Source organism: Procambarus clarkii, chromosome 27 (genome assembly GCF_040958095.1).
Source record: "Procambarus clarkii isolate CNS0578487 chromosome 27, FALCON_Pclarkii_2.0, whole genome shotgun sequence".
NCBI classification, from domain to species: domain Eukaryota; kingdom Metazoa; phylum Arthropoda; class Malacostraca; order Decapoda; family Cambaridae; genus Procambarus; species Procambarus clarkii.
Window position 1 is genome coordinate 27,806,715 of NC_091176.1, and position 22,952 is coordinate 27,829,666.

At 45.1% G+C, this 22,952-nt stretch overlaps 1 protein-coding gene across 12 annotated transcripts in view; it reads left to right on the top strand.

Moving 5' to 3' along the window:
• The window catches only part of LOC123762557 (relaxin receptor 1), a 181,329-nt gene extending 166,747 nt beyond the window's left edge, over positions 1-14,582 (top strand). For 3 of the 12 annotated variants that reach the window (XM_069332501.1, XM_069332502.1, XM_069332507.1), the window contains 8 exons: positions 2,135-2,202; positions 7,308-7,469; positions 7,888-8,033; positions 11,477-11,624; positions 12,092-12,221; positions 12,383-12,573; positions 12,853-13,008; positions 13,493-14,577. In XM_069332501.1, coding sequence (XP_069188602.1) covers positions 2,135-2,202; positions 7,308-7,469; positions 7,888-8,033; positions 11,477-11,624; positions 12,092-12,221; positions 12,383-12,573; positions 12,853-13,008; positions 13,493-13,671 — 1,180 coding nt within the window. In that variant the 3' untranslated portion in view covers positions 13,672-14,577. Of the gene's footprint in view, positions 1-2,134; positions 2,203-7,307; positions 7,470-7,887; positions 8,034-11,476; positions 11,625-12,091; positions 12,222-12,382; positions 12,574-12,852; positions 13,009-13,492 lie in introns of all 12 variants that reach the window. The other 9 variants (XM_069332497.1, XM_069332499.1, XM_069332500.1 and 6 more) reach the window with 7 other exon arrangements.
• Positions 14,583-22,952: the final 8,370 nt, after the last annotated feature.

The following is a 22,952-nucleotide window of genomic DNA, read 5'->3' on the forward strand; positions in this document are numbered from 1 at the left end:
TAGTGTTTCAGAGTTTGAGACAGCAAGTTCCTACCAGCAGTAGCAGCAGCACAAGTTAGAACGCCATGATTGGCAATCTATGGAGGCCCGGCGACCCCCCCCCCCCAGTGTGTGAGTGAGGGCGGGGGTCAACCAGCTGGCTATTGACTCATTCATGAGTCGCGTCATTCACTCATGAGTTCGTGTGTTGCATCATTACCCATGTGTCGCGTTATTACCTATGTGTTGCGTCTCCCACTCGGCAAGTTCTCTTCCCACTTAATAAATAAACTTTCTAACTTTATAAATAAACTTAATAAATAAACTAAACTCTTCCCACTTTCCAATAAATCACAAAGATAGAGAGTCGTGTTGACTTCTGTGTTTTGTGGCGTCGTTCCATCTGCGTCCACTGCAACATTCTTGCGTCATGTGAGGACGCAACATTCTTGTGTCATGTGAGGACGCAACATTCTTGCTTCATGTGAGGACGCAACATTCTTGCGTCATGTGAGGACGCAACATTCTTGCTTCATGTGAGGACGCAACATTCTTGCGTCATGTGAGGACGCAACATTCTTGCTTCATGTGAGGACGCAACATTCTTGCGTCATGTGAGGACGCTACATTCTTGCGTCATGTGAGGACGCTACATTCTTGCGTCATGTGAGGAAGCAACATTCTTGCGTCATCACTTTTGTGTTCTATGCATCACTCTTGCTTTCATGTGCGTGTTTTGCGTCACTGTTTTTTTTATAATTTTGTTTTTTTTCCCGTCATCCTTCCTACCACTGTCACCTTGGTTCCTTCCTACCACTGTCACCTTGGTTCCTTCCTACCACTGTCACCTTGGTTCCTTCCTACCACTGTCACCTTGGTTCCTTCCTACCACTGTCACCTTGGTTCCTTCCTACCACTGTCACCTTGGTTCCTTCCTACCACTGTCACCTTGGTTCCTTCCTACCACTGTCACCTTGGTTCCTTCCTACCACTGTCACCTTGGTTCCTTCCTACCACTGTCACCTTGGTTCCTTCCTACCACTGTCACCTTGGTTCCTTCCTACCACTGTCACCTTGGTTCCTTCCTACCACTGTCACCTTGGTTCTTCCTACCACTGTCACCTTGGTTCTTCTTTCTGGCTCTTATCGTGGCTCCTCTTCGCTCCTTTCACTTCCTCTTAATTGCTCCTCTATTATGTTCTTCCTTCCTTCCCTTCCTTCCTTCCTTCCTTCCTTCCTTCCTTCCTTCCTTCCTTCCTTCCTTCCTTCCTTCCTTCCTTCCTTCCTTCCTTCCTTCCTTCCTGTTTCTTAATTTCATTCTTGCTCAATCGTCCACCTTGTCTTAATTTTCTTCCAGCTTTATTTTTTCTCGCTGTTTCTTCCTCTTAAATCCCCCTTCCTTTTTCAACCTTCGTGTTTCTTCTTCATCTCTCATCCTTGCTCTTCGTCACTTTGTTAATATTCCTTCTTCTTGTTCCTCTTTCGTCACACTTTCTTCTGGTTCCTCTTCTTGTTGCTTGCTCTTAGTCGTAATGGCTTGGCGCTTTCTCCTGATAATTCCATTCTATTCTTTCCCCCCTTTGCGTTCTTCACTTCACATTGTTTCCTATTTCGTGTTTCGTACCGCGTCTTCGTACTTCAGTTTCCTCTTTATTGTCTCATCTCTCTCGTCCGCTTTATTCTGCTTCGTCTTCAGCCCTCGTCTCTGTCTTCTTGTTCCTCTCTTACCCTTCCATTCACCCAACACGGAGCTGACAAGTGTACGAGGAGGCCCAACCCTTCCGTTCCCACCACCAGTCTCTCCTTGTTGATGAACGATGACTGATCTTGTAAGACGCTAGACGAATGACCCTCTCGGGAGACGTTCAGCGGAAGGCCCTCTCAGACGACGTGTGACGGAAGGCCCTCTCAGACGACGTGTGACGGAAGGCCCTCTCAGACGACGTGTGACGGAAGGCCCTCCCAGACGACATGTGACGGAAGGCCCTCCCCGACGACGTGTGCCGGAAGGCCTTTCTGAACAAAGTTCGACGGATACCCCATCCTTTACGACGTGCGACAAACGGACCATCTCGTATCCCTCTGGACGAATATCCTTCACGCACGACTCGTCCCCCACTTGCCCTACTAACTCTCTGTCTCTGGTCCCCTGCAGGCACTTCAAGAGGTTCCGATACTGTGGGTACTTTCCTCGCGTGCCCAACTGCTCGCCCAAGACGGACGGTAAGTATTCCCTGGCCTCCCTCATGAGGTCATCCTCCATCCCTTCTGTAGCCCCAGACGCCTTCTGTAGCCCCAGACGCCTGCTGTAGCCCCAGACGCCTGCTGTAGCCCCAGACGCCTTCTGTAGCCCCAGACGCCTTCTGTAGCCCCAGACGCCTGCTGTAGCCCCAGACGCCTGCTGTAGCCCCAGACGCCTTCTGTAGCCCCAGACGCCTTCTGTAGCCCCAGACGCCTGCTGTAGCCCCAGACGCCTTCTGTAGCCCCAGACGCCTTCTGTAGCCCCAGACGCCTGCTGTAGCCCCAGACGCCTGCTGTAGCCCCAGACGCCTTCTGTAGCCCCAGACGCCTTCTGTAGCCCCAGACGCCTTCTGTAGCCCCAGACACCTGCTCAAGTTGCTTTTGCAGCTGTTGTTTTAAGTTCCCACAACTTCTGCCAACTTTTAAGTTTGGTATAATATCAACCGCTAGATCCCTTTTTTTTATCTCTCCAACTCCAGGAAGAGTTTTTCTACAATTAAGTGCCTGATGCCCTGCCTTCCAGTCCCAACATTTATCATCCTTATATTTTAGTCACTGCAGTAAAAGTCGAACAACAACGTATTAACCTATTCTTTCTTTGTGTGTCAAAGCCTCAGAGTCTCTCTCTTGCAGTGTTCCACTCATGTGTATCGTCCTCCTCGTAGGTATTACACCACCAGGCAAATTGCACTGGAAGGTGTCCATTCTCTCTCTGGCAGAGTATGCCCATGAATGCCAGGTACGAGAGGTCTAAATACTGACCCAGTATGGGACTCAGTAAGGTGTCGCTGACCAGAGGGATTCTCTCACCGTGACTACTTTCTCTAAGTTGTTAATGTACTTCCTCATCTACTGTAGCCTCTCCCTGTCACTCCCGCCAGTTTCTTAAAGCTCTGCACTAGTCTCATATATATATATATATATATATATATATATATATATATATATATATATATATATATATATATATATATATATATATATATATATTGCATTAGCCTTTTCTAAAATGTCTAAAAATATATCCAGTCTATGAATCCTTTGCTGTCATGTCCTATCTTTTGTAAGCTCGCTCATAGAACTCTTATCAGTTTTCCGCTCTTTAATCCATGGAGGTGTTGTTATAAAGACACTTCAGTCAAGCTATTCCTCTTGCCTTTTTCTTATAGTCTTTTTCTATTAGCTTGTAGTATAGCGCCTCATGAGGGTCTCCAGTGTTGTAGATCAGCGTCACATTGGCCGACTTCAAAATTTCTGGTCGTTCTCCTGTCTCCAGTGACGTTATATATTAACAGTAATTGGTCAGCGCAGTCCTCCAGCTTCTTGTCTTAGTATCCATTGTGAGAAGATACGTCTAATCTTACTCTCTCACTGTTGGTCAGCATAGGTCAGTGTTAGCCTGTGTTGGTCTGTGAGGATCAGTGCTGGCCTGCATGGGTCGGTGTCGCTTTTGACTAAAAAATATACTTACTGTTATTTCCGGTTTAAAGGCAATTTCTTAAAAATAGTTAGAAACTTTTCAAATTGAAATTGTTTTGGTATATTTACACCTCAACATATATGTTATATATCCTGTTTTTTGTTTCTACATATTCATCCTTCTACTGGAGCTATTTCATAATATTGGAATGGAGAAAATAAACAAAAAACTGGAGAACTTACAATAACGTGGTTGTCTGAGGTAGCGATCGTGCGAGGCATGAGGTCCTGAGGCACAGAGACTCAGTTTGTCATCTCTCTTTCCTGTCTTCCCTCCCCTCCCTCACTTATCTCTATCCCTCGCTCACTTATCTCTATCCCTCCCTCACTTATCTCTATCCCTCCCTCACTTATCTCTATCCCTCCCTCACTTATCTCTATCCCTCCCTCACTTATCTCTATCCCTCCCTCACTTATCTCTATCCCTCCCTCACTTATCTCTATCCCTCACTCACTTATCTCTATCCCTCCCTCACTTATCTCCATCCCTAATATTCTCATCCCCCCATCCCTCCTAGCCTACAATCCCAGAGTCCACCCCACGCTCGACAAATTGAAGAGGAGTCTAATCTTTCCACACCTACCCTCTAGAACTCGAGGCTCCACCTTCAAAGGTCTAAGGAGGGTCTCCCTAGAACCCGTTTAGATCATTCGTCGCTGATCATCTAGAATGTACGTGTGAGCAGGTAACAATGCAGCTGGTGAGCGTGGGGAGTGTGCGCGCCTGGTGCCTCAGTCACCAGGAGCTGTGTGATAGTGAATACCGGCATTATCCTCACTCTAATCAGATCTAATTGAATTCCTTAGATTAGGTAAAATTTTAATAAATTTTTATCAGTAAAGATGTTAATAACAGGAGCACCTCTGGCGCTCGCAAGAATCTCAATTTCACACCTCGTAGCTCTGAATATATGAGTATGTGTATGTGTTTATATATATATATATATATATATATATATATATATATATATATATATATATATATATATATATATATATATATATATATATATATACACACACACAACAGGCGCCGCTGTTGCAACACGGCGCCTGGCAGCGCTGCCTGTTGCCACACGGCGCCTGGCAGCGCTGCTTGTTGCCACACGGCGCCTGGCAGCGCTGCCTGTTGCCACACACGGCGCCTGGCAGCGCTGCCTGTTGCAACACGGCGCCTGGCAGTACTGCCTGTTGCCACACGGCGCCTGGCAACGCTGCCTGTTGCAACACGGCGCCTGGCAACGCTGCCTGTTGCAACACGGCGCCTGGCAACGCTGCCTGTTGCAACACGGCGCCTGGCAACGCTGCCTGTTGCAACACGGCGCCTGGCAGCGCTGCCTGTTGCAACACGGCGCCTGGCAGAGCTGCCTGTTGCAACACGGCGCCTGGCAGCGCTGCCTGTTGCAACACGGCGCCTGGCAGTGCTGCCTGTTGCCACACGGCGCCTGGCAACGCTACCTGTTGCAACACGGCGCCTGGCAACGCTGCCTGTTGCAACACGGCGCCTGGCAGTGCTGCCTGTTGCAACACGGCGCCTGGCAACGCTGCCTGTTGCAACACGGCGCCTGGCAACGCTGCCTGTTGCAACACGGCGCCTGGCAGTGTTGCCTGTTGCAACACGGCGCCTGGCAACGCTGCCTGTTGCATCACGTTGTCATATAGTTTTTAACATTTTTACCCTCAGCCCGATTTTATTTAAACCAAAAACCAGGTAGATGTGGAGTAAGGCGAGGGCATGAGGGAGAGAGAGAGAGAGAGAGAGAGAGAGAGAGAGAGAGGGGGGGGGGGACTCGGAGGGAAGCAATGACAGAAAGAAACGGAGAAATTCTGAAGAAATAGGTAACCAGAAATTTTTCGAGGGAAGGGAAGCCAGCTCGTCCCACGAGAGGTAAAACTCACAATCTTGTTTTCCAAATGTTCCATCCCTCAACTTGGTATTCATAGAGCGAGCGTCGCCCAGCCCCTCAACTCTGTTCCCTCCCCTTCTCGCCCCCCCCCCCCCACCCGGCCGAGGAGTTAGCACCCCCCCCTCCCAACAAACCACAGGAAGGAGCCTTAAACCACAATGTACCGAACAAATTCACAAGGGCCGCGATGAGGGTTCGAACCTACGTCCGAGCATCGCTCATTGAGAGATGGTCACACTTGATACTGTTCCAAACTGTCACAGGTGATACATTACCTCTGGGCCCCTCACACTGCAGCACCTCCCTATGTGTCCTCCATGCCTCGCGGACACATGCAGCTGGGTCGGCAGCAGTGTGTGTGTGTGTGTCCGAGAGATGCTGAGCTGTGTCTTTCATTACACCTGTCATCTGAGCGTAGCAACGGCTTCGCCTCGTCAAATGTGAATGTGTGTGTACTCACCAATTTGTACTCAGCATCGGCGCCCCATCGCGGGCACCTATCTACTGCTAGGTGAACAGGCTCATCAGGAGAAAAAAACTGGCTATTTGTTTTTGCCTCGGCCGGGAAATCGAACAACAAATACATCTTTGTAAACTGAGCACCAAGAGTAAGAGAGCATGTTGGGCAGAGCGGTGTACCCACAGCCACTGCACCAGCTGTGCCCTGTGGCCAGCTGCTGTTGTTGTTGTTGTTGTTTTAGATTTAGCTAATCAGAACGAAATGTCCATGTAGCACAGTCTATGGTGAGCCCGTAATTGAGTTCGGTTATTCTCGATAACCTTGTTACTGCGATATTAGCTCACTCTCCAGCTCATATAGTCTCTCCTGACTGGAATTTCTCAAAGCTATGAAAACCCATAAGAGGGAAAATTTTGAGAGAAGTCGTAAAGGGGATGATGAGACAAAGACCCTTCAGTGCGTCCCCAGCCTGGCGGTGTCCCTGGGGGGGGGGGGACCACAGGACCACCAGCTGGGGGACCACAAGACCACCAGCTGGGGGACCACAAGACCACCAGCTGGGGGACCACAGGACCACCAGCTGGGGGACCACAAGACCACCAGCTGGGGGACCACAAGACCACCAGCTGGGGGACCACAAGACCACCAGCTGGGGGACCACAGGACCACCAGCTGGGGGACCACAGGACCACCAGCTGGGGGACCACAAGACCACCAGCTGGGGGACCACAAGACCACCAGCTGGGGGACCACAAGACCACCAGCTGGGGGACCACAAGACCACCAGCTGGGGGACCACAAGACCACCAGCTGGGGGACCACAGGACCACCAGCTGGGTGAAGACAACCAACCAAGCAGTAGTTATAGCGTGACATGACTTTGCTTCCTATGCAACAACTCTGTAAGGTACAAGGTCGCCTGCATACTCTCACGCAGAGCATATTTACCATTCGCTGTTTATACGGCAATCACTCCCACGGGCTCACCCTAGCCCGTGCTATTTGGAACTTGTTCCAAGTAGCGAATCTTAAACAACAACAACAACAGGCAATCACTTAATTACCCCCGTTATCTAACTCGACTTGTTAGTGGATATCCTTGTCCTCCCTCCCTCATGTTTCCTATCCACCCACATGCTCCCCACGGAGTGTTCACTCTCCCTCTTTCAACTAACCACAACTAGCCACCCAAAACTACCTCCTTGCTAGCCACCTAACCTGTGAGGACCCACCGTGGACAGGGGTGTCGTCGTTCGAGCACCTGCTGGTGAGGCTGGAGCTGCGTGTGACGGTGTGGCTGGTGGCGGCGGCCACACTAGTGGGCAACCTGACGGTGCTGGGCGGCCGGGGCCTCTCCCGCGACGACAACAAGGTCCTCTCCCTCTTCATCCGTAACCTGGCAGGTCAGTATGGCGCTCAGCAGCTCAGTAACCCTCAGCAGGTTAGTGTAGGTAAGGGGAGGCGCTCTCTCTGGCACTCGGCAGGTTAGTGTAGGTCAGTGGCACACTCTGGCAATCAGCAGGTCAGTAACCCTCAACAGGTTAGTGTAGGTTAGTGGCATCATCTGGCACTCGGCACGTTAGAATAGGTCAGTGGCACTATCTGGCATTCAACAGGTCCAAAAGACAAAATGTGCCAGTGCAAGCCAGTGGCACCATCTGCATCACTTGTATTCAACAGGTGCCAACAGTTCCCCCCCCCCTCCCCTCCCCACCATGGCTGACATCCTGACCCTCCTCTACTAACATTGTATCGTCCTGACTACTGCTGACCTCTTGACCCCCCCTCCCCCTCTGCTAATATTTTCTCTCCTCCCCCCAGTGGCCGACCTCCTGACGGGCTTCTACCTGGTGGTGGTTGCCGTGAAGGACCTGCAGTTCCGCTCAGAGTACCACGTCCACGCCTACTACTGGATGACCTCCTGGGAGTGCACTATCACCGGAGTCCTCGCCATGACCTCCGCTGAGGTCAGTTGACGTCACATGTGAGGTCACACTCGTATTCACCTAGATGTGCTTGTGGGGGTTTGTTGAGCTTTTGACTCTACGGTCGTGTAGGTCAGTGTCTGACGTGAGTCACACATACGCTCATGTTGTTAAGTCACCTCAGTGTCACCTCAGTGTCACCTCAGTGTCAGGTCAGGTCAAGAGACACGTCAGGTCTCAGTGTCACCTCAGTGTCACCTCAGTGTCAGGTCAGGTCAAGAGACACGTCAGGTCTCAGTGTCACCTCAGTGTCACGTCAGGTCACGTCAAGAGACGCTGGACGTGTCTGTGTGTGAGAACTCTTGGAAGATTCCAAAAATATATATCAGAAAGTCATTCAATGTCTCAAAGGGACATTTACAGTCACCACAACTCGACACAAACTGTGACCAGACACTTGGGTGGTGGTCAGGAGTGCTTTGTAACTGTCACCGTCACGTCACAGTAACTGTCACCGTCACGTCACAGTAACTGTCACCGTCACGTCACAGTAACTGTCACCGTCACGTCACAGTAACTGTCACCGTCACGTCACAGTAACTGTCACCGTCACGTCACAGTAACTGTCACACTCCCCCGTCTGGTGACTTCAGGTAAACTACACAGTTAACCAGGTCATGGTCACTTTGTGTTCCAGGTAACCCCCCCCCCCCCACCCCCGAACACCTGTATTGACCTTAGGGCTAAATGACCTTTGGTACCATTTAAGTTTTACACGAATCAAATACTTGGATCACGGATGTATTGATCCAACTTGTTCTCTTACAAATTACGTCTGAATTTGGCTGTTGTGGTCGCGAAAATGGACGTCATTTGAAAATAAAAAAAAATTGAAAATAAATTTTGGATTTTTTTTTCTACAACAGTAAGTTAAGGGTCCTCTGGTAGGTTAGGAGGACAGGAAGTTCTTCTAAAGTTTCAAAAACGTCATGGAAAACCTTTAATTGAAAGTTTCCTCTCCTGAACCTAACCGAGTAAGCCGGAGGACTCAAACAGAAAACGGGACAGTACGTCACTTTTGTGAGCCGATTTCATTTCAAATTTCGTCCATTTTTGGGCATAGCGCGGGTGTACCAGCGAAGAGCGATGTTATTTTTTAAGAGCACGGGTTGCAACCATTATTCATCCCGAAAGTCATCTTTCTTACCTTAATATTGTACTGCTTAACTTGTTGAAGACAGTCGTAAGGTATTAAACATATTTAAACTACATAAAACTAAAGAAAGGCCAAACAGATATTTGAAGATATTCTGTACATTTGATTCACAACATTTGATTCACAACATTTGATTCACAACATTTGATTCACAACATTTGATTCACAACATTTGATTCACATCATTTGATTCACATCATTTCATTCACAACATTTGATTCACAACATTTGATTCACAACATTTGATTCACAACATTTGATTCACAACATTTGATTCACATCATTTGATTCACAACATTGAATTCACAACATTTGATTCACAACATTTAATTCACAACATTTGATTCACAACATTTGATTCACAACATTTGATTCACAACATTTGATTCACAACATTTGATTCACATCATTTGATTCACAACATTTGATTCACAACATTTAATTCACAACATTTGATTCACAACATTACATTCATAGCATTTCTTTTACAGCATCTTTACCCTTGCAGAGAGTAAGTCACCGTAATTGGGCTGATAATAAGGGTTCCAACCCACACATCTTAATGCTAAAACACTTATAGGAAAATGAAAATATTTTTTTATTACACTTAAAAGACTTTTTTCGGTCGAAATATTTGTTCATATAATATGAATGTAAATATTTGAGAATTTGCTAACTGGAAACTAGATTTTTGTCTGGTCGATTATCGATTAGAAATAATAATAATAATTAAAAAAAAAAATGGTCTCGAAAAAGATGGATAAACAATTTCTTCATGAAGAAATTGTTTTTTCTTCATTGCTTCCTTCATGAAGCATATATGCTGTGATGTCTTTTTAACACGAGTAAAAAAAAATAAGAAACTTTACGTAATACATTTTAAATGTACGTAAATTTATACGAAAGCTTCATAGCTGTATATATATATATATATATATATATATATATATATATATATATATATATATATATATATATATATATATATATATATATACTATCTCTAGGTGAACTATATGTTGGAGAGAGGGAGGGTGGAAGGGGTAAATGGAACTGGTGGTGTGACTTTCTCTCTCTCTCTCTCTCTCTCTCTCTCTCTCTCTCTCTCTCTCTCTCTCTCTCTCTCTCTCTCTCTCTCTCTCTCTCTCTCTCTCTCTCTCTCTCTCCCTCCCTCCAGCTAACATAACATAACCGAACTTGACCTCTCCTAACCTAGGTTGAGGTAATCTAACCAAACCTTAGTCAATCTAACCTGTGTTAACCTCATCTAAGGTTACTTAGTTTAACCTCACCTAAATTTACCTCCCTAACCTGACTTGATCTGGCCTGACCTTAGCTGAGTTGAGCTGAGCTGAGCTGAGCTGATCTCACCTTAACCAGCCTCGCCTCAACTGACTGGGGTCATCAGCCCCAAAAATAAAAAAAAAATCCGTTTGTTTGGTTGACGGCGACGTTGACCCATCACTATTTACAGGCAACTTCCTCGTTTTCTCTCTAAACAGCATTCCCGGTACACCAAGCCAGGTGTCGTAGCCCGGTACACCAAGCCAGGTGGCGTAGCCCGGTACACCAAGCCAGGTGGCGTAGCCCGGTACACCAAGCCAGGTGGCGTAGCCCGGTACACCAAGCCAGGTGGCGTAGCCCGGTACACCAAGCCAGGTGACGTACCCCGGTACACCAAGCCAGGTGACGTACCCCGGTACACCAAGGCAACTGACGTACCCCGGTACACCAAGCCAGGTGACGTAGCCCGGTACACCAAGCCAGGTGACGTACCCCGGTACACCAAGCCAGGTGGCGTAGCCCGGTACACCAAGCCAGGTGGCGTAGCCCGGTACACCAAGCCAGGTGACGTACCCGGTACACCAAGCCAGGTGACGTACCCCGGTACACCAAGCCAGGTGACGTACCCCGGTACACCAAGGCAACTGACGTACCCCGGTACACCAAGCCAGGTGACGTACCCCGGTACACCAAGCCAGGTGACGTACCCCGGTACACCAAGGCAACTGACGTACCCCGGTACACCAAGCCAGGTGACGTAGCCCCGGTACACCAAGCCAGCTGACGTACCCCGGTACACCAAGCCAGCTGACGTACCCCGGTACACCAAGCCAGGTGACGTAGCCCCGGTACACCAAGCCAACTGACGTACCCCGGTGGCTCTAAACTCTCCCAAATTTTTAGTGTTAGGCACTTTAAGCATCCCAGCTCCTTGTTCTCGTCGTATTGACCTAAAAAGTTCTTTCTAACGTCTCTTTTTGTGAAGGTGTCGGTGTTGATCCTGGCCTTCATGTCCGTGGAGCGGTGGGTGTGCATCACCTGGCCCCTGGCCGCCCCAAAGCTCTCCCACGAGGGTGCCAAGCTGGCACTCGCCTGCATCTGGGCGCTGGGCATCGTCATCTCCATCATCCCAGGTCAGTCTCCACACCCCCTTGTGGTGGCTCTGCCGGCCTCGATGTAATCTATGTATTTTCTCAATGTTTGAATGGATATTATTGTCCTTGAAGTCATACATTGTGTGTGTGTCTTTGTGTGTGTGTGTTTGATATGTCGAGATTGGTTTATGAATACATTCTTTGATTTTAGAAATATTGATTATATATAGATTATTGATCTTTCGCTGGAATTTGACCTTTGACCCTTTGAGCTGAAGCTAAACTAGAAAAGGGAACAGTGATCGAGGGATGGCGAGGACGACAAACATAGACAGTCAAGGGTGTGCAACTGTCAGACATATGGTCTATGGAAGACCTCTGTAAATATTGCGTTAATTTTTGTTTTTATATAATTTAATTAATATAAATTCCTGTGACTTACCGATTCTATGGTGTGTGACATGCGCTGGTGTGGACGTGCGCTGGTGGGGTCGTGCGCTGGTCAGTGATGTACTACCGCGGGCAGCAGGGCTTCTACGGCACCAATGGGCTGTGCTTCCCGCTTCACCTGGACGACCCCTGGGTCCCGGGGTGGCTCTACTCGGCTCTCGTCTTCGTTGGCCTCAATCAGATTGGGTTAGTAACACTTATTATTATTCCCCCTCATATCAAATACACACCCTAATCAAGCGCACCTTTTGGAAGAATCCAATGAACACCACTTCTCGATTAGATGCTTATATAATCTTTCTCTCCTTCCCTCCCTCCCTCCCGTGGCTGCCCCGTGCCCTGGGTAGTGTGGTGCTGATCCTGATGTCATACACCGGCATGTTCTACAGCATCCGCCGCACCAGGGCCAACACCCCGCTCTCCCTCGGCGACCGCGAGTTCGCGATGCGCTTCTTTTTCATTGTGTTCACCGACTGCCTGTGTTGGACACCCATCATCATCCTGCGGATTATGGCGCTCGCAGACATCGACATCACTCGTGAGTCGCCACACGTGTTGGAACAGAGTAATGTTTATATTCTGCCTTTTAGAGATGTGTTCTTTTATATGAAAAGGATATATAATATATATATATATATATATATATATATATATATATATATATATATATATATATATATATATATATATATATATATATATATATATATATATATGTGAATATTTAAATGCTCTTTGTGTGTATATTTAAGACATGGAGAGACATGTACTGTGAGCTTTAACACGAAGCTAATGTGCCTGTAACGTGTGTTGACAGCCAAGCTCTATGCCTACGTCGTGGTGGTCTTGCTGCCCATCAACTCCGCCCTCAACCCCTTCCTCTACACCTTCACCACCACCAAGTTCCGCTCTCAGGTCCGTCGCTTTTTCACGGGGCACGGCATGTGTCGCTGGCCCCCTCGCAGGGACTCTGGTAAGTGGCGTCCCAAACACTACTGCTACCCCTCACCTTCAACTGTGGATGGCGGCGCCCCAAACACTGTACTCCTGATCTTCCTGGCCGTCAGCGATGGCGGCGTCTCAGTGAAAAATATTGCTATTGCGGCGTACAATATTCACCTGCCATTGCTCGAGGCGCAATAGCAGGTGAAACGGGCGCCTCGAGCACTGTACTTCTGATCCTCCTGCCCTTCCTCTGTGGATGGAGGCACCCCTGAGCCTCCAATCCTGACTGTCAGTCTTACTCCCCATTATGCATGCCTTGTGTCGTAAACATGCACAAGCACACGTTTGAAGCTTCAGATATTTACTGTTACATTTCTCTTCTTCTTCTACTTCACTGCTAACTTTATCTGTCTCAATTTTGCTTCTTCGTTGACACCATTACATTTGTATTTGTGTCATTCTGTGATTATTGTCCCGCAGCCCCGCTCATCGTGTCCTTCTCCTCCCGCCAGACTCAGAGGTGACGAGGACGTCCTTCTTCAGGAGCGCCACCTGCAGGCTGACCAACGGACGGGACATTCTGCACCTTCACAACGGCGCCTCCCACGCTGTCGACGACACCACCGTGGCCGAGGTCTCGCGGATCTCTTTAATAAAGGACGAGAACACAATGGCCGAAACAAAGTTGTGAATCGTCCTCTTTCATGCCAAGAATATGACCACCAATCGTAACCAGCCTTGAGATGACCTGCAAAAGCCCAAATATTAATTGCGTTATCGAACTTGGTCTATAAACTGGGTTTGGGAGACAAGAGTACACATCACTGGATGAGAATGAAAGAAAATACTTACCCATCGGGACTCGAAGCATCTCTGGCGTTCATGCAGCCAAAAGCTTATTAAGATGTTGAGGTATCTGTCTGTGTAGCGACTGTCACATTCTGTTGTGGCCTTCGTCTCCTCAGGTTTAACCAGAGGTGTGACGGAAACCTTACCGGTGGAGAGGCCAGTGATTGTCGATGTTAGCAGTGAAGATAATAACTGCCTGTGGTAGGAGGTAAGGGGGGGGGGGTGTCGGTGACGAGAATAACTCTAATTCAGAGGAAAAATAACAGGCCCCAAATCTGAAGGTGGCAATGTCGAATGTAAAATTTACTTGAGAGTATGAACGCGTTGTTCAGCGAGTCCCGTAATGGTGACAGTGCCAGCGAATGCCGCGATGGTGTCAGTGCCAGGGAGTGCCGCGATGGTGACATGGCCAGCGAATGCCTCGATGGTGACAGTGCCAGCGAGTGCCGCGATGGTGATAGTGCCAAACAGCAGTAGAGACGGCCACCATCGCAATCTGTCTTGGGTTGAAATGAGAGAATTCCGCTTAATTAACTGATAAACGTAATTTGGCTAATATCAGGCAACAAACTAATTAAAACACACCGTTGCCATAACACCTGGGGAAAGATGAGGAAATGCGATGTATTCATATCTACATATATACACATGAATGTATTTACCTGTTCTTGTGTAAGTGTATATATATATATGTAAGTGGGTCTGGATATATATATATATATATATATATATATATATATATATATATATATATATATATATATATATATATATATACTTACCCATCGGGACTCGAAGCATCTCTGGCGTTCATGCAGCCAAAAGCTGCATGAACGGGACGCCATTCCCGTCTATAGGTATCTAAATTTCTGCGGTATTTCTCATTTTTGCCAGACTTTATCCTCATTTTTCACTCTTCATTCCTCACTTCATGTTTGTGGTGCGTGGTTACACACCTTCATATATATTATATTATATATATATATATATATATATATATATATATATATATATATATATATATATATATATATATATATATATCTGTGTTGTGATCACATCTGGCAAGTCAGTGTTGCTTTTACCCACGCATATGAAGGGTATATATATATATATATATATATATATATATATATATATATATATATATATATATATATATATATATATATATATATATATATATATATATATATATATATAATATAATATATATGAAGGTGTGTAACCACGCACCACAAACATGAAGTGAGGAATGAAGAGTGAAAAATGAGGATAAAGTCTGGCAAAAATGAGAAATACCGCAGAAATTTAGATACCTATAGACGGGAATGGCGTCCCTAAAGTAAAAAGATGAGGAACAAGCAAAAATGAGGTACCTACAAGGGGAGAAAACGAGGTACTACAATGGTAAATATATATATATATATATATATATATATATATATATATATATATATATATATATATATATATATATACACCACTCCGTAAAATATGAAACAGTTTTGGTTTGACCGGACACGTGCCAACCCAAGCAACCCCCTCCCCCTCTCACGGACTCTGGCTGATATCCAGAAAACGTAAATATTATGGTGCTTTAAGTTTTACTAATGCGTCGCATTTGTAACGGAATGTGGATTCCGTGAATAAAATGGGACGGAGATAGTAAATACAATCAAGGGGGTGGGTGAGGGGGGGGGGGTGAGAGGGAGGGAGTTATCAAGGGAAAGCGCCAAGCCATTCCGACTATTTAGCACTGGGAAGGGGTCAGGATAAGGATTTGGGATGGGACGGGGGGGGGGAAGGAATGGTGCCCAACGACTTGGACGGTCGGGGATTGAACGCCGACCTGCATGAAGGCATACTGTTGTGGTGAAGGCTACTATATGGTGATGAGTCACAGAGACGTTTTGAGTGTATGAATGTTATGTATAGATCATGCATACTTGTATATGCATTCGAACACATACATATATACATACATACAAACATTAACACACACACACATACCAGCGTAGAGGCTACATCTAGTCAAGCACAAGACGAAGGGGACACAGGTAGAAACTGAGAACCCAAATTAGCCACAGGGACATTACAAAGAATTTGTTCAGTGTCAGAGTAGTCAAGAAATGGAATACACAAGGAGAGGATGTGGTGGAGGCTGACTCCATACATAGTTTCAAGTGTAGATATGATAGAGCCCAATAGGCTCAGGAACCTGTACACCTGTTGATTGACGGTTGAGAGGCGAGACCAAAGAGCCAGAGCTCAACCCCCGCAAGCACAACTAGGTGAGTACTAGGTGAGCACACACACACACACACACACACACACACACACACACACACACACACACACACACACACACACACACACACACACACACACACACACACACACATACATACATATATACGAACACCAATGAGCCAATGCTTGATCCTGCAGGCAGAAGTAGGTGAGTACACTCACCCTCCCTCCCTCAAGGGTGCCGCCATGATGGGAGAGAAGGGCTGTTGTGCACCAGCCTGGGACAGGTGTTGTTGGCTCCCCCTTCCATCTTCTGTCTCTCCTGTGACGGTGCACGAGCGAATTACGCCCAAGTGGCTTAGTCACTCTCGTGTTTATTGTCCATGGAGACCCGTAGGTTCCCTTTGTTCCTTCCTCTGATTGTTGAGCCTCCCCAGTTGCTGTGGTCCCTGGGGGGGGGGGGGTCAACACACACGTCTTTGGTGGGGATGATAGGGGAGTAAATTGGTAGGTTCAGTGTGGCCACCTGAATCAATAAGCTTATCTGGCTACCTTCCCTGATTAGACATTTGGTCAAGCGACTAGTGCAGGGTTGGTATCCCCCTATTTGGTCCTGGGCTACTATTCAGACCCCTTCAATGTTGTAGAAGGGGTCTGGTAAGGGGAAGGGGGTCATCGCCCCCCCCCCCACCCATCCAATCGGTGATGGGTGGGGGCGCAGGGAAAGGCAAGGTAATCGATACTTATTTTATGATTTCAACTCATTCCATCTTCTTGTCTTCCTCCCATCGCTCAACACTTCATGTTGACGATTTCACTCTGCAGCAGCAGCGGTAACGTCTCCCGTTTTCTCCATCACCAACTCTCCATCTTGCGAGTGATAACATGTCGTCCTGGACCACCAATCACGGCGCCAAGTTCTCCACAACAACGACTTGTGCTATACTCTTAACGTGGAGGCATGCCGTTCCCTGTTGTCAGTCTATGGTGATCCCCTTCAGTATTATTAAGATGCTGCTGAGCTTTTGGAGTTGGACACTTGGTTGTCTTAGTCACCCCTTTAGCCCCTAAAGCCCTAAAGGAACTTTTCCCAGAAGGAGGGATTCCTTATTTGTATTTCTACCCAATCATTCATTAAATTTGTGACTCCTGGCAGGGTCATTGGGCTGGCATTAGGGTAATAGATAATGGGAAACGGCTCTGCCTAGGTTGCGTCTCTGTCACACACTCGCTTAACTCCATTTGGACAGTTAATGGAACAACACCCTGCGCCTTTTTGTGTCCGAACTGCTCTGTCCACTTAGTCGTGCACCAGGCTTAGGTGGAGAGCTTGGTCCAACAGGCTGTTGTATGGGGTGGCCCGCAGGCCCACATGTCCACTACAGCCCGGTTGGTCCAGCTCCTCTCGCAGAAAACTGTCCATTTTTTTTTGGATAATTTTTCTCTGTTATTCTGGCAATATTTCTTATACAATAGAGCTGACATATAATATAACTGGCGTACAATAGAGCTAGTGTACAATACATCTGGCATACAATACAACTGGCGCACAATGCAACTGGCATACAGTACAGGTGGTGTACAGTACAACTGGCATACAATACAGCTAGCGTACAATACACCTGGGGACACAGTACACCTGACGTACACTACAACTGACATACAATACAGCTGTCATACAATACAGTTAGCGTATAATACACCTGGCATACAACTCGTGCAGGCTTCATAAAGACGTTCGAATGTGCCCACATTTTAAACTCGACCACAAGCGTTTAAAAGCGCTTCTGATATTTCTGTTATTTTCCGTAGAACTCTTACCTTGTAAGGTCCAGTGCATAAACCCGTCCGTAGTCAGCACAAGTTCTTAGTTTTGCGAGCCATTATTCGTGATTCGTGGCAGTGAGTCAAGTGCTGAATCGTGATTCAGAAGACGTGCAAGTCTTGAGGGGGAAGGGCAGGGATCTTGGGCCACTGTTGTTGGAGATATTGGTGTAGGCCGAGGTGTAGGTGTAGGAAGCCGAGGTGTAGGCGTAGAGAGCCGAGGTGTAGGCGTAGAGAGCCGAGGTGTAGGTTTTAGGAGCCAAGGTGTAGGTGTAAAGTACAGGAAGTGTAACTGAAGGCGTCGGAGGTGTAGTCTGATACGGGGGTGTCACGACTATTCCATCCGACACTTGGAAGGGAACACCTGAGTGTAGGGAGGGTGCATGAGTGTACATATACTGTAGTGTGTGTGTGTGTTGCGGTGCCGTGGGAGATATCAGCATATTGATGCTTGTGGTCCATTGTAAATAACTATTTGAATGTATATATATATTTTTTTGGGACTAACCTTCGTATGTAAATTAAGGCATAGATAAATACTGGTAATGTGCATATATGTACGTGTACATAAGATAATGTATGTGTACATAAGAGATATATGTGTACATGAGAGATAGATGTATACATGGGAGAATGATGTGTGCACAAGAGAATGTATGTGTACATAAGAGATATATGTGTACATGAGAAATAGATGTGTACATAATAGATAGATGTGTACATGAGAGATAGATGTGGACATGAGAGCCGAGACTGAAGCAGTGAACGATATTATTGCCATCATTGTCGCAAGTGATGTAGAGGCAGTTGTGAGTCCCTTCTGTGGTAACCCTCATCAACACCTTCATCAACGTTATCTTCCGATGTTTGGCTAGAAGCTCCTGCTCCCATCTTTGAAGAAACAGACCAATGAACGAACTTACACTTCAAGCCACTTCTGATTAAATTATTTCGGACTCTGCCTCGTAGAAGAGAATATACAGCACTCAGGGTGGGGGGGGGGAAGTTTTGTATATATTATCAAACCGCATTCTCATGTTTAGGTAATACCTTTTGTAACTATGTAAACCATCGTACATATATATATATATATATATATATATATATATATATATATATATATATATATATATATATATATATATATATATATATATATATATATATGTGTATATGAAACAGGAAATTTCCTTAAGTACTTTCATATATTAAATACATCTTCAGAAGGTCAATATATATATATATATATATATATATATATATATATATAAATATATATATATATATATATATATATATATATATATATATATATATATATATATATATACTTCAATATATATATATATATTGATGTACATATATATATTGATGTAATGGACCGTTAAATAGTAGAATTTGGTATTATTCACTTTATATGAGTCCAGAAAAAAAAGCTATATGTAGTATATTAGGCCTCAGATAGCGTGTATTAGGCCCAGGATGGTTAGGTTAGGTTTTATTAGCCACATTAATACAAAATTAGTACCAGTTTCTACTTTCTAATTGTCCATTACGTCAGTATATGTATATGGTCCACGTCGTTACTGTAAGTACTTAACAGGAGACTGGGTTGATTATCAACAATCACCCCCATTGAATTTTATTATATTAAAAACTGTTACGTAAAATTGGGTATAAGATTGGTTACATAAAAGATGCAAAGGTGATGGTCACAGGTTGTAGAGCATCTCAAGCTCGTAGGATGCTGACAGGAACCAAGAATACAGTGTGCGTCAGTGTTGTTACTCTGAAGCATTGGAACAAGTATCTGGCAGCTCTTGTGTCCCGTTTTGTTTCCATGAGTCTAGAACCCAGATCCTTGAGAAAACTCTTTAGCACTTCTACGCCAGGAACCAAGGAGTCTCCTCGAAGCAATGGAGGCAAAATTATGCTGAAGATCTTGCTCTGTATTTACGGGTCTTGGCTGATTTCCTGTGGGTGGCAGCGCCCACCCGCAGTCCCAAAACTGAAGACGATGTTAGTTTCAGCCATGGTTGATTGATACCTATTTAAATACAGATTCCATTATGTAGTATTATGTGTGAACAGTGTCCCTCCCTCACACCCGTCTGGAGACAATGTGTGCCAAGCTGTGTACTGTCTTCTAACGCAGTGTAGATCTTAAGTACCGTGCAGCTGTGTTTCAGTGTCTTTGTGTTCACCTCAAGACCCGACCTGTGGATCCCAGCACTGCCCAAAACTATCGCTGACAATTTCTAAGTTCATTTTGTGTGTATATACTAGCAGGTTTCACAGCCCCTTAAATGTTCTCTGTACTGTCGTGTACTGTGACTCTACCTGGGGCTGTGTACCGTGACTCTACCTGGGACTGTGTACCGTGACTCTACCTGGGACTGTGTACCGTGACTCTCCACCCCAGAGACTCTGTGTACCGTGAGTCTCTTCCCGGGAAAGATAGTGGATAGAGAAGCAATACTGAAAAAAAAGAGTAGGATAAAAAAGAAAATAAGAGCCAAGAGTTGGAGACAAGAGAGAGTGGGCACAAAGGAGATGATTTGTGGCAAACTATTACATTTGTTATATTATAGTTTCCCAGTAATGAAAATGGGATCGTATATAGTCATGATTATTATTGTTTTATTTATTTTATTTTATAAAATTATTATTATTATTATTATTAATATTACGAATTACCTTATTGTTAGAAATATTATTGGTGTTATGTAAATCTTACCATTTGCAGGAACTGTGTGGGACATGTATTGAAGTGTGTAAACATTCTTCGTTGTTCATAGGTCTTTTATTGTCCTTGTTATTTAAAACTGTAACACTATATGCAGTTAGGCTTATCTTCACACCTCCGTGGTTCTGTTGGGTCGATTTTCTTAACTAACAGGGAAAAGCGCCAAACCATTACGACTATATAGCACTTGGAATGGATCAGGATAAGGATTTGGAGATGTGACGGTGGGAAAGGAATGGTGCCCAACCACTTGGATGGTCAGGGATTGAACGTCGACCTGCATGAAGCGAGACCGTCGCTCTACCGTCCAGTCCAAGTGGTTGGGTCGAGTGCTAGCTCCAAAGCTTTACTCTCTACTTCTCTTTGTTTCTGTGGTAATGTTGGCCTGCATTTCTCTTTCCTTCCCTTCCTCTCTTACTAAAGGAACTGGTGTGTGACTAATCCCAACGCACCCATGTTGGGCACATACCCAGCAACAATTACTAAAAAAATTGGGGGAACCAAGCATTTGGCCTCCAGCCTCGGACAGACAGACATGCAGATATAAAAACAGTCCTGTCCATTCATAGTATACTAGGGGGTTACCCAGCTGTGCCCGGGTCTCGCTACCCCCTTCTATCATCTTTCTTTCCCTGTCCACCTCTCTTTCCATTTCTCCCCTTCCCCCTCTCCTCTCTCCTTCCTTCTCTTAAGATATCTCCCCTTCTCTCCTCTTTTCAAATTCCCCCCCCCCCTCTCTCTCTCTCTCTCTCTCTCTCTCTCTCTCTCTCTCTCTCTCTCTCTCTCTCTCTCTCTCTCTCTCTCTCTCTCTCTCTCTCTCTCTCTCTCCTTCTTCTCTTTCTGAGTGTTTTATGTCTTTGTGTATTTTTATGTCTTTTCTCTGTCTTTGTTTCTAATTCTGTTTATGTTTTTGCTAACTATATCGCTCTCTTATAAAAATAATATAGTAGTTTACCATTGCGTGTGAGTGGTTTGTCGGTGAAAGAGCCTAGCAGTGTGAAATATTAAAAATTTAAGAGTTACCGATATGCTTTAAGAAATAGGGCATGATAAACCCTTATGAAGCTTTTATTATTATTATTATTATTATTATTATTATTATTATTATTATTATTATGTACCACAGACGTGGCCACACATTTACAATGCTAAGCACATATATACATTTCTGTCCGCCATGGACAGGGTGAGAGATCTGTTAAACATATAGTCCAGGAATTTATTGAACTATCAACCACAGAAGGTGATTGTACTGTTTTTAGAATGCTAATCTAACCTACAGACATAACTACATAGATACGCAGAGTTACGTCTGCCCTACATAAAGTGTTCGATGTGTCTTTTACATAGTGTTATTAATGTGCATTTACAAAGGTGAAATGTAATTCTGACCAGCTTCCTCATATACTTTATAAACATACATACATATATATACACACATACATATATATACATATACATTTAAATACATATATATACATACACGCACACACACACACATACACATACATTTATGTCTCTCATACTCTGACAGGGTATGAGAGACATAAGCTATATAGAAACTATAGCTGAGAGACTATAGCTGATATAGAAACTAGTGTGTTATATACATCAGCTTGGTCCGTCCTGCTGAGCGTCATAGCCTCGAGTGTCATCCAGCAACCTCTCAACCAGTAATTACATTTCTTGTTTATATCTTTTAGAAGAGCAGCGCGAAAATAGCTCTCATCTTCAGCTGTTTCCTATATATATCTCTCTCATTTGCACTAGACTCGCACAGTCGAGGAGTCCTGTGCTGAGAGGAGGTAGATAATACCAAAAAGAAATTGAACAATATATTCATAAGTAATGTAATTGCGTTAATAATATTAAATCCATTAGATTTAAGAATGGGTGAACATCATAATGGATGTAGGAATTTAATATAAATGACGAAGACATTCAAGATTTAGAATAATATTTACTAGGCAAATAAAACATATGTTTTGTTTGTTGTTTTAAAGTGAAATGATGCCACTATGATCCACAAGACATGTCAAGGCTCATCTGAAGAAATATAAGTGAAATAGCCACTAATACATCATAGACATAAGACTAAATAAATGCTAAATGATACGTCGATAGGAAATGTCTCCAAGTATGTCAATACTTCGGCGAATGTACGAAAGCTCTACACGATTGCCAAGGTACCTTGAGGTTACCTTAAGGTGCTTCCGGGGCTTAGTGTCCCCGCGGCCCGGTCGTCGACCAGGCCTCCTGGTTGCTGGACTGATCAACCAGGCTGTTAGACGCGGCTGCTC